The sequence below is a fragment of the Aythya ferina genome (assembly GCF_964211825.1).
Source record: "Aythya ferina genome assembly, chromosome: W".
Taxonomy (NCBI): Eukaryota; Metazoa; Chordata; class Aves; order Anseriformes; family Anatidae; genus Aythya; species Aythya ferina.
Window position 1 is genome coordinate 13,799,621 of NC_140313.1, and position 12,315 is coordinate 13,811,935.

Here is a 12,315-nt window from a genome sequence, read left to right on the forward strand (position 1 = left end):
AAGGTTTCCAGACATTTATTTCTGGAACTGTACACCAGGTATTAAAGTACAACAAATACAAAATAATGCTAAAAAAGTGTGCGTACAAATATTAAAACCAATGCAACAACAGCAACTTCCCTCTTGAACATCTGTTACTAAAACATGTTCTGATTGTCAATAAATTTATTGTTATGCACAGGGTACTTACTTTGAATTGAGAATAACTGGAATCTGTTTTATTAAGAGGACTCTAACCATACTATCAATTGTAAAATACAATAGGTATTTTCCTTTTTCAAATGAAAAATAGGAATAAAAAAATAGTAACCTTGTCATTATTTTATAAATTACTGTATTTAGTTTTGCCATCAGTAGATAATGTGTTTGTAGTCCTGGACAAATGATGTCCCTCTTGGTCAGTTTATCCATTAGTTTACATTCAAAGTTGAAATATTCACTAGAGACTTTGGTTAAATTAAGAAGCATCACTATGTTCTATTGGATCTGAAGTTTTCATACATTTTTTCTCTCAGTTTTAAAAATAATAAAAAAAAAAAGGAAGCAATTGCACAATTCATTGACCTAATTGTACACAATTTAGTATTCTTCAAATAGTATTGTACATCCTTCAAATAAATTCAGTAGTTTGACCATGACAAGAGGAAAACTAAACATTTGAAAATATAGCATGAGAAGACTTAACAAAAGTAAAAGTATTGCTATAATCACAGCACCAGTTACACTTCTAAATGAATCAACTATCCTCTTCAGATTCCCTGTACATAAAAAAGAATACATTTACCAACACTGCAATTGCCCATTATGGATTTTTGGTTTGTTTGTATGGGAAAAAAGCATGGCAAAGGACAAAGAATTCATCACAGTTTGTTATAAGAATTGTGCTTCACCAAGGCAATATAATTTCTTCATATGCTTGCAATTCAGTTATCTTCATGCTGACTTTTAAAACACAATTCTATTAAAAAAAATGGTAACAAGTTCTCCATTTAAATGTTTAAATTGAGAGAAAAATAAGTCCAACTTTTAAAAGAAAAAAACAATAAATAGCTATTTTACATGGATAAAGTCATAGTGGTACAAAATTTATGAACGTCACATTGAGCATGCACAGAAATGTTACTACACACAGAAGTAGTCAGTAAATAGTGAAATAGGTAACTAAAAAGATATGAAGAATTTACATATTTACAAAACCTTGCAAATTATTGCCTCATTTTCACAAGGAATTCAAAGTAAACAATATCAGCTAGCTAGACAACAGGTTAAATAAGATCAGCATTTTTAAATTTATTAGACTAGCTGAAATTCATTTTTCTCTCATATCATTTTTCTGAATTATTTTGGTCAAAAGTCATTATTAAATAACTAAAGTGTCCATTCAACTTGCTGACAACCTAAACCTTAGACAAGTCTGTCTACATTAAGATCCCAGCAATGCATAGATAAACCGAATATATTACTGCATCAGTTAATGAGAATGGGCATATTCATTTAAGTGCAACTGGTATAATCAGTCATATTAGTATAATGATTTTTTTTGTAATACACACCAGCCACTCATTGTAAACCCACAGATAAACTTGAATGTATAATAATAAATGATTATGGCCAATATTTTACAAAATTACATAAAATGTGTTGATTCATAAACAAAAGAAAAAAGGTAGAGTTCAGCACAAAACAGCAACAAGAAGCTGACAACTTGGCTAAAAAAAGGCCAGAGTACAACAGGGTCAAGGCTACCCATTATTTACTGTGTACTTACTAGAATTACATATATCAGATGTATAAGTTAAGAACTGATTACAAATTTATCTCTATTTTTGTCCCCTGTGCTAAACTAATTTATTTTTAATATAGTAAAGGTGCTATTGTGTAAACACTTCAAAGTAATATTCATTACCATGCTGTAAAGAAAACTTCATGCTCTCCATCTAAAATTCAGGATGTCAATGCAGTTCACAGTATGCATAATAAATACCCTCTTCCCTTTCAAATATTAAGGCCACTACTTTCTAATTACTCAGCATGACCTTGAAGCAACTATTACAAATATCAGCAACATAAATTTAATCACTTGAATAATGAAAACAAGTTAGAGTCAATTTAATTTATAATATGATCAGTGCAAAGAAAATTATGGAGAGAAAACTAATCTTATGGAAATAATGTTTAGATTCTCAGTAAAAAAAATAAAAATCTGCAAGTTGTATGCTACATGTTACAAACCAATACTATGTTTGGTTCAACTCTCCCATAAGAATTAGAACAAGCGTTTGCAATACAAACTTTCTGGAACTTGCATTTTCTAACTTGCACTCAACTTTCAGAATAAAAATTTACTGAAGTTAAATAGTTACTTTTATGGTAGACGTTTTTACTCATTCTTTCATATTTGACCAAGGACTATCTAATGACTTTACTAAAAACAGATAAATGCAATCCACACTGAAGAAAAGCTTTTAAATACATACTACGTTATACTATTTCTATATAAACTATACAGTCCCTCAAAACTGTAACACTTTGAACTGCGGTGCTCCAAACATACTGCCCAAACAATTTAAGATGTCTTCCAAAAACAGACTAGCTGTAAATCCTAAACTGTGCAGACTGTAACTTTCCTAAGGCAACTGACGTTGTAGAAAGCTTAGTTACACAATTATATTACTCTTCAAAGTTGTAGACAAAACCCATCAGAATACAATAGCCTAAAATGCATCTGTTTAAGCCAGTAAGGTTAAAGTACACAGACACCTCTGGCAGTATAATTACTTATGTACGGTAGCCATGGCCTATAATTTTGTAACAGCATCCAACTGCATGTCTTCATACTTTACGCATGTTAAGTCCCTTGTGTTAGCTTCCACCAAGATGAACTTGCTGTTTTGTAAACTGAAGTGCTCTAGTTTAATATCACGAGAAGGTTCCATTAAAAAAAAAAATAAAAAAATTGTATGTTTGTGCAGTTTAAGTTAAAGAAACCCATACTTGCCTTATAAGAAAAAAAAAAATGCTACATTGTGCAGGAATCAGGACTGATACCTGTAAACACTGTTATTCCACTACATTTATTACAGCAGAAGTAACAGACTAAAAAGCCACTCTGATCAGTTCAGAACTTCTGTGCTGGTTTTGAAATGGTGGCCTCTGTCTACAGGCTTTAAAAAAAATTGAAGCAGAGCTTAAAGCTGCAACACAGAGATCTCTTAGTCCCAAACTGCCAAGCATCACATGACATTTCCACATTTATGGACTGAAAAAAAAAAAAAAGAAATTACTCTTGACAAATCAAGATATAGTTCTATATATACAAAGACATCACTGATGTCATAAAGTTCAAACTTCCAGTGAAAGACTAAGCAAACCTGATAGCTCTCATCAAGTTTACTACTACTGCATAAAGTACCCACCGTTTGTTTCATTTTCCACAGTCACTCTGAGTGAAGGGCAGTATGTTGGTGAAGAGTGTGGGTGCTGATAAAGCCATTTGTCTCATTTGCAGGTAGACTGCTGAAGTCAGCCACTGAAACAGCCATTTTGGCACTTGTAATATGATGCGTGTGGTTCTCAAAGTCCACACTAAGGTTGTTTACAGAGACATCATTCATGAAAGATTCTGGGACAGCAATCCCCATTTTCAATCTCTTTGCAGGTCTGTCTGTCTCCTCACTGCACATGTTCATTGAGTTTAGCTCTGAATGATAAAAGCCAGTCTCAAATAAATTAAAACAATCACTTTCACCATTGCTAGGCAAGTTAAGCAATTCTTCTGTTCCAACAGGCACATGATTAACTGGTGCTCGGGGTAAGTTGTCCATAGGAGGAAAGGCATCATCCAGGCAGTTCACATCTGAAGCGTGGCAGACTGTAGCTACACTATTTGTCAGTGCTGGAAAAAAAAAAACAACAGATGAACACAAATGTAAATGAAATAGTTTATGTAGTCACAACAAAGATCCCCCCTGCCTTGATTTACCTGTCAACTCATTGGCAGTGATAGAGTTCAGAATGCTTAGCTGTTGATCAGGAATGGTTTCTGTTCGACTATTAGATGTTAAGGCTGAAGAATGTACTGCTCCACCAAGGGCTTCTGTTTCATCTACCAAACGATCCATGTAGTCCCTAAAATAATATTACACCTATAATGGGTTATTTAAAATAAAAATGAAATCAAGGCCTAAAATGATGATGGATTAAATTTCAGTTGTCATAGCCACTGCAGCATTATACTGCAATGGTGAGAGGAGGAAGTGGGCAAGGGGAAGTCTTCTACGTTTAAGATTTGAAACAGAAAACACATTCTAAGAACATTTTACTTACGTAACTCCTGGATGATGGTTATATCTCTTCTTTCCAAATCTTGTTTGCTGAGCAAAGTAATCATAACGTTCTGACTTTTTCCATATGTAATAGAAAGCCACACACTCAGCAACTGTTCTGGTTCTTACCTAAAAGAAGGCAAGAAGAACTGACAAGACTTATGTTTTGTCATTTCTCCAATTCCCGTATACCTGCAATATTGTTAGCTTTACTACTCTAGAATCTGGAACAAACCAATTCAATTAAGACATTTATAAGACATAAGAGATATACAGTTTCAAATAGCTGTTACATCTATTCTACTGTATTACATTGTTGTTTTTTTTGTTGTTGAATAAATTGAAACTCCATATCGGAAACATTTCAGTTCATAAATTATAACATTTTTTTAAACTGTAAGACAGACTCTCTTAAAATAGAAAAAGCTCATTAGATTAATGACCTAAAAGAAGTGAAGCAGAAAAGACTCAGGGTACTCATTCCTTTTGGGAAAGTCAGAAACTGCCAAGGCTTTGACAGCAGACATGCACAGCAGAATCACAGAATGGCCAAGGTAGGAAGGGACCTCTGAAGATCATAGACTCATTAAGGTTGGAAAAGACCTCCAAGATCATCTGGTCCAACCACCCCCCTACCACCAATATCACCTACTAAACCATGTACCTAAGCACCACATCCAACCTTTCCTTAAACACCCCCAGGGAAGGCGACTCCACCACCTCCCTGGACAACCTGTTCCAATGCCTAACTACTCTTTCTGAGAAGAAATTTCTCCTGATTTCCAACCTAAACTTCCCCTGGCACAACTTGAGGCCACTGAGGGACCCTCCTCTAAGGGAAGTCTGCTGCCTTCCTGGGGCCCGGGTTAAGGACGTCACCAGGAGACTTCCAAGCTTGGTTTGACCCTCAGACTATTACCCATTACTAGTCCTACATCTGGAAGGAGAAGGGGCAACATGTAGCCTGAGAGCAATCAAAAGGGACTTCAAGGAATGTGGACAGATGATCAGAAACTTGAGTGCACAAGTCATCTTCTCTTCCATTCTCTGTACTGACAGCGACAGGAACAGAAGGGTAGCGTCCATTAACACGTTGCTCCATGGTTGGTGTCATCGCCAAAATTTCAGGTTCTTTGGCAACAGGAAGCCTTACATGGCACCAGGCTTGCTGACATCAGACAATTCATCTTTCCCAAAGAGGGAAGAGGGTCCTTGGTCATGAGCTGGCAGGGCTCACTGATCATGTTTTTAAACTAGATTCAATGGGGGAGGGGGATATCATCAGGGATGCTGGCGATAAGGTACAGGATGACATGCCATCCCACTTACACCAGCTGAACACCACAGCCGACAAAGGATGCCTAGAGCCTAGAGAGCCCAGAGCCTAGAGAGGGAACAGAGCTTAACAGGAGAGCTACCGCAGGCCCACATGGACAAGTTATAGTTGCCCCATCCAGAAAGGCAGACGCATTGGGAGCCCAACTCAAATGCCTATGTAAACACACGCAGAATAGGGAATAAACAAGGGGAACTGGAAATACGCATGCAGTTGCGGGGCTATCACAGAATCACAGAATTTCTAGGTTGGAAGAGACCTCAAGATCATCGAGTCCAACCTCTGACCTAACACTAACAGTCCCCACTAAACCATATCCCTAAGCTCTACATCTAAATGTCTTCAAAAGACTTCCAGGGATGGTGACTCCACCACTTCCCTGGGCAGCCTGTTCCAATGCCTAACAACCCTTTCTGTAAAGAAGTTCTTCCTAACATCTAACCTAAAACTCCCCTGGCGCAACTTAAGCCCATTCCCCCTCGTCCTGTCACCAGGCACGTGGGAGAACAGACCAACCCCCACCTCGCTACAGCCTCCCTTGAGGTACCTATAGAGAGCGATAAGGTCGCCCCTGAGCCTTCTCTTCTCCAGGCTGAACAAGCCCAGCTCCCTCAGCCGCTCCTCGTAGGACTTGTTCTCCAGGCCCCTCACCAGCTTCATCACCCTTCTCTGCACCCGCTCAAGCACCTCGATGTCCTTCTTGTAGCGAGGGGCCCAAAACTGAACACAGTACTCGAGGTGCGGCCTCACCAGAGCCGAGTACAGGGGGACGATCACCTCCCTAGCCCTGCTGGTCACACTGTTAAATGCTATGATCTCATCGCAATTACTGAAACCTGATGGGACAGCTCTCATGACTGAAATGTGGCCATGGACAGCTTTGTGCTTTTTACGAAGGACAGGCCAGGAAGGCGAGGTGGTGAAGTTACTCTTTATGTGAGCAAGCAACTGGAAGCTCTGCAGCTCTGCATAGGGGGGGGATGAAGTGCAAGTCAAGAGCCTATAGGTGAGGATTAAAGGGCAGGCCAACAGGGGTGACATCTTGGTGGGTGTTTACTACAGGCCACCGGATCAGGAAAAGGAAGTGGATGAGGCCTTCTACAGGCAGCTGCAAGTTGCCTCACGTCTGCAGGCCCTGGTTCTTATGGGGGACTTTAACCACCCCGATATTTGATGGGAAGACAACGCAGCTCAGAACAAACAGTCCAGGAGTTTACTGCAGAACACTGAGGATAACTTCTTGACGCAGGTGGTAGGTGAACCAACAAGGAGAGGGGCATTGCTGGACCCAGTACTAACAAACAGAGATGGTCTAGTTGGAAACGTGAAGGCTGAGGGCAGTCTTGGCTGCAGTGATCACGAGATGTTGGAGTTCAAGATCCTGCAAGGAGGAAGCAGGGCAAAAAGTAGAACCGCAACCCTGGATTTCAAGAGAGCTAACTTTGACCTCTTCAGGGACCTAATTGGAGGAATCCCCTGGGCCGGGGCCCTCGAGGGAAAGGGGCCCCGGGAGATTTGGCTAATATTCAAGCACTACTTCCTCCAAGCTCAGGATCAGTGCATACCTACGAGAAAGAAGTCAAGCAAAGGGGGGCAGGAGACCTGTGTGGATGGACAAGAAGCTCTTGGGAAAACTTACACAGAAGAAGAAAGCACATATGATGTGGACAAAAGGACAGACCACTTGGGTGTAATATAGGAACACTGTCACAGAATGCAGGGATGCAGTGAGGAAGGCCAAGGCCTGGTTAGAATTAAATTTAGCAAGAGACATCAAGGACAACAAGAAGGGCTTATTCAAATACATCAGAAGCACAAGGAAGACCAGGGAAAATGCGGGTGCACTGCTAAGTGAGGTGGGTGCCTTAGTGACAGCAGATACAGAGAAAGCAGAGTTACTCAATGCCTTCTTTACATCAGTCTTCACTGCTAAGATCAACCCTCAGGAATCTCAGACCCTGGAGACAAGAGAGGAAGTCTGGAGAAAGGACTAAGGCTAAGGCTAGGCCCATACACTACCGAGCCCAGAAACAAGAGAGAGAACCTGGAGAAAGGACTTTCCCCTGGTTGAAGAGGATTAGGTTAGAGGTTATTTAGGCAAGCAAGACACCCACAAATCTACAGGCCCCGATGGGATGCACCCACGGGTGCTGAGGGAGTTGGCAGATATGACTGCTGGGCTGCTTTCTACCATCTATCAGCAGTCATAGTCATCTGGGGAGGTCCTGGATGACTGGAGACTTGCTAATATGATGCCCATCTATAAGAAGGGTCATAAGGAAGACCCAGGGAACTATAGTCCTGTCAGCCTAGACCCTAGACCCATAACTGAAAAGAGACTGGCTCCATCCTCTCGACACCCTCCCCTCAGAAATTTATATACATTAACGAGGTCTCTCCTCAGTGTTCTCTTTTCCAGGATAAACATGCCCAGTTCTCTTAGCCTGTCCTCATATGACAGGTGCTCCAGTCCTCTAATCACCTTAGTAGCCCTCCTCTGGACTCTCTCCAGTAGTTCCATGTCCCTCTTGTGCTGGGGAGCCCAGAACTGAACACAATACTCCAGGTGTGGCCTCACCAGGGCTGAGTAGAGGGGGAGGATCACCTCCCTTGATCTACTGGCAACACTCTTCTGAATGCAGCCCAGGATACCATTGGCCTTCTTGGCCACAAGGGCACAGTGCTGACTCATCGTCAGCCTGCTGTCCACCAGGACTCCCAGGTCTCTCTCTGCAGAGTCGCTCTCCAGCAGGTCAGATCCCAGCTTGTACTGGTGCATGGGGTTATTCCTCCCTAGGTGCAGGACACTGCACTTGCCTTTGTTGAACTTCATGAGGTTCCTCTCAGACCAACCCTCCAGCCTGTCAAGGTCCCTCTGAATGGCAGAACAGCCCTCTGGGGTATCAGACACTCCTTGAGCTTTGTGCCATCAGCAAACCTGCTGAGGGTGCACTTCGTTCCATCGTCTGGGTCATTGATGAATAGGTTGAACAACACTGGACCCAGTACTGACTCCTGGGGGACACTGATAGTACAGGCCTCCAACTAGACACTGCACCACTGATCACAATCCTCTTTGTTCTGCCATCCAGACAGTTCTCAATCCACCCCACTGTCCACTCATCTAGCCCGCACTTCCTGAGCTTGCCTATGATGATGCTATGGGAGACAGTGTCAAAAGCCTTGCTGAAGTCAAAGTAAACTACATCCACAGCTCTCCCCTCATCTACCCAGCCAGTCATCTCATAACAGAAGGCTATCAGATGGGTTAAACATGATTTCCGCTTGATGAATCTATGCTGACTACTCGTGATCACCTTCTTATCTTCCACGTGCTTGGAGATGACCTCCAAGATGAGCTGTTCCATGATGTTCCATCTTTTCAGGGATGGAGGAGGTGAGGCTGACTGGCCTGTAGTTGCTTAGGTGCTCCTTTTTGCCCTTTTTGAAGACTCGTGTAACACTGGCTTTCTTCTGCTCCTCAGGCACCTCTCCTGTTCTACACAGCCTTTCAAAGATGATGGAGAGCGACCTAGCAATAACATCGGCCAGCTCCCTCAGCACCTGTGGGTGCATTCCATTAGGGTCCATGGATTTGTGGATGTCAAGTTTGCTTAAACGATCTCTGACTCAATCCTCCTCGGCCAAGGGAAAGCCCTCCTTTCTTTGGACTTCCTCTCTTGTCTCCAAGGGTCTGAGATTGCTGAGGGCTGATATCAGCAATGAAGACGGAAGCAAAAAACGGCATTCAGCAACTCTGCCTTCTCCCTATCCTTTGTCACCAGAGCACCCACCCCATTCAGCAGTGAGCCAACATTTTCTTCGGTCTTCCTTTTTCTACTGATGTATTTGAAGAAGCCCTTCTTGATGCCCTTGATATCCCTTGCCAGATCTAATTCAAAACGGGCCTTGGCTTTCCTTGTCACATCCCTGCATACTCTGACAGTATCCCTATATTCCTCTTAAGTGGCCCGTCCATTTTTCCACATGCTGTAAATTTCCTCCTTCTGTTTGAGTTTTTCCAGGAGCTTCCTGCTCATCCATGCAGGTCTCCTGCCCTTTTTGCTTGCCTTCTTACTCATAGGGATGCACCGACCTTGAGTTTGGAGGAAGTGATGCTTGAACATTGACCAGCTGTCTTGGACCCCCTTCAGTAAAAATTGTTGTCTTGAAGGTATTAAGGACTTAAGAGACTCATTTTGATCTGTTAACTGTTCATCTTTTTCACCCCCCAAAATGGACATTGCTATGCAAAGTCAGCTTCTTGGAGAAAAATCTGTTACATCTACCTATATTCTTATAAAATATACAATTTTTTGGATGCAGAAACATTTCAAATCATCATCAGCCCACAGTTCCCATTTAAGTTTCACTATATACTAGAATATAAAACTCCATCCTGATATAGTATGTCAGTAAACTATACTTGAGCTTGATCAAACTTACAGAAGCATCAGAGGCAAATCCAAAACACCTTGGGCATAGTAATAACCCTTGCTAGTTTATACAGGAACATACCAGGCAGGGGAAAAAACAAATATATGTCCATATGCACCACCTAGTATCCAAAGTCTCAGCTAATGCTTTGCAGTACAGTGATGAGGAAGCATCTGTCGTTAAATTTCTCCATGCACTAAATCTTGACTAGCCGATACTTTCCATATACAAGTGACGTCAGTTTATGTTGGGTCCCTGACGTCTCTGATGTTTTACCTACTTGGATAAAAACGACTGGATTTCTTCGACAAATTCTAGTCCATAGTGACAGATACTCCAAATCGTGTGCTTTGTTGCATGTTGGATTTTTTTTTTTTATTATATATATTTTTAAATGATTTCTTTGCATCTCTCTGGGCAATTATTATTTATTGGTAAGGTCCATTTAAAATTTGAACTGCCCAAACATTTATCATAGGACAAGTTAAGCCAGGTATTGAGCAGGACTAGTCAACTATCGTTCAACAGCAACTACAACACTGTAGTTTACCTGAAATATGACAAATACACCAGTCTCCTAAAGAAAACAAAAAACCCTCAAGATGCTATCAAAACATAAAGGAAACACACATAAAATTTGGAAGTGTCCAATACTATCAACTGTACCAAGTGATACATATTTTTGATCAAAAAATATCCAATCCTTATTCTTCAGGCACAGAGGAATGAATCGGAAGCAATCCAGATCAAGATTAGAACTTCTTCATTAGCCAGAAAACAAAAGTCCTGATCAATGCCTATAGCACTTTCTTCTGAAAACACAAATACGCTAAACCAGTTTCTGTACAACTACACCCTCCTGTTGATAAAATTAAGTAAAGAAGCATTTTCCCTTCCTACAGCCGCAGCACGAAGTACTATACTAGGCAAGGCAAACATTTAAACTAAAATAAAATATAAGTGCATAAATGGAAGTGATGCCAATTTAAGTCAATTTCAGAGATAACACACTGATTCATCTGCCTTTTCAAATGACATCTGAGATAAAGTTAACACAAAAACACCAAGCTGGTTCTAGTATGTTGATTATTATTTCACTCTTCTGCGTGACTTTGGACAAACATATTGCTCTTACAGATTTTCGGCATCTACCAATTCTTCCATTTAACTGTAAAAACACTAACCTTGTTTTTCCGTATGAGATGGAAGTCTTTTCCATAAATCAGAAGTGCATGTTCAAAGCTTCTGCATTCTTCTTCTGTCCATGCTGTCATCTCTTCTGACAATAACAAGAACAGCACGATAAGTGTATTTTCACTCAATAAACTATTACAGAGAATAAAAAGTGTTGCTAACACACAAATATCCAAATGCATCAAAAAAACAATAGGCCAGGCAGGTTTTTTCCAACACACATTTCTGAAAAACTCAGGTACTCTTCTTACCCTGAGATGCCTTTCCATTTGAACAGTATCTCTCAATTGCTTCTTTAACGTTATGGCTACTCTTGAGAAGTTCATACAGCGCCTATAAAATAAAAGAAGTCTTTGTAAAAGAGTCAAAGACTGCAAATATCCAATCTAAACAACTGAAACTAGCCTTTCAGCGAGCGCACCTCATATAAAAATAATTATCTTTATACACGATAAAAAAACAGCCAAAAGCAAAACCATCTAAAAGTTGAGGCAAGGTTTGATTAAACAAATATGAAATATTACATACAATTATTAAAAAAAGGCTAGATTTGTCAAGAGCATGGCAATCAGAAACATCACAGAACACAACACTGCCAACATTCAAATATTCATAATTTTAAACATGTTCTTTAAAGAGTTGCAATCAATGGCTAGATGTCCAGGTGCAGACCAGCAATAAGTGGCATTCCTCAAGGATTGGTGCTATTTAACATCTTTGTTGGCAAAACAGACAGCAGGATCGAGTGCACCCTCATCAAGTTTGCCGATGACACCAAGCTATGTGGTGCAATTGACCCACTGGAGGAAAGGGATGCCATCCAGAGAGACCTGGACAGGCTTGACAGGTGGGCCTGTGCAAACCTCATTAGAAGTTCAACAAGGCCAAGTGCAAGGTCCTGCATCTGAGTTGAGGCAATCCCAAGCACAAATACAGGCTGGGTGGAGAATGGAGTAAGGGCAGTTTTGAGGAGAATGACTTGAGTGTCTTGGTTGACAAGAAGCTTGACATGAGCTGGTAATG

General features: G+C 40.7%; 1 protein-coding gene and 1 pseudogene across 10 annotated transcripts in view; one reads left to right on the forward strand and one right to left on the reverse strand.

Moving 5' to 3' along the window:
• LOC311426497 (mitogen-activated protein kinase kinase kinase 1-like) overlaps nt 1-12,315 on the forward strand; it is a 286,004-nt pseudogene that overhangs the window by 26,189 nt on the left and 247,500 nt on the right. The window lies entirely within an intron of this gene.
• LOC311426298 (mesoderm induction early response protein 3-like) overlaps nt 1-12,315 on the reverse strand; it is a 26,871-nt gene continuing 14,556 nt past the window's right edge. For 7 of the 9 annotated variants that reach the window (XM_084502647.1, XM_084502646.1, XM_084502643.1 and 4 more), the window contains 6 exons: nt 11,544-11,625; nt 11,283-11,377; nt 4,327-4,454; nt 3,983-4,128; nt 3,417-3,895; nt 1-3,259 (listed from right to left, as the gene is read on the reverse strand). In XM_084502647.1, coding sequence (XP_084358773.1) covers nt 3,438-3,895; nt 3,983-4,128; nt 4,327-4,454; nt 11,283-11,377; nt 11,544-11,625 — 909 coding nt within the window. In that variant the 3' untranslated portion in view covers nt 1-3,259; nt 3,417-3,437. The remainder of the gene's footprint in view (nt 3,260-3,416; nt 3,896-3,982; nt 4,129-4,326; nt 4,455-11,282; nt 11,378-11,543; nt 11,626-12,315) is intronic. The other 2 variants (XM_084502644.1, XM_084502645.1) reach the window with 1 other exon arrangement.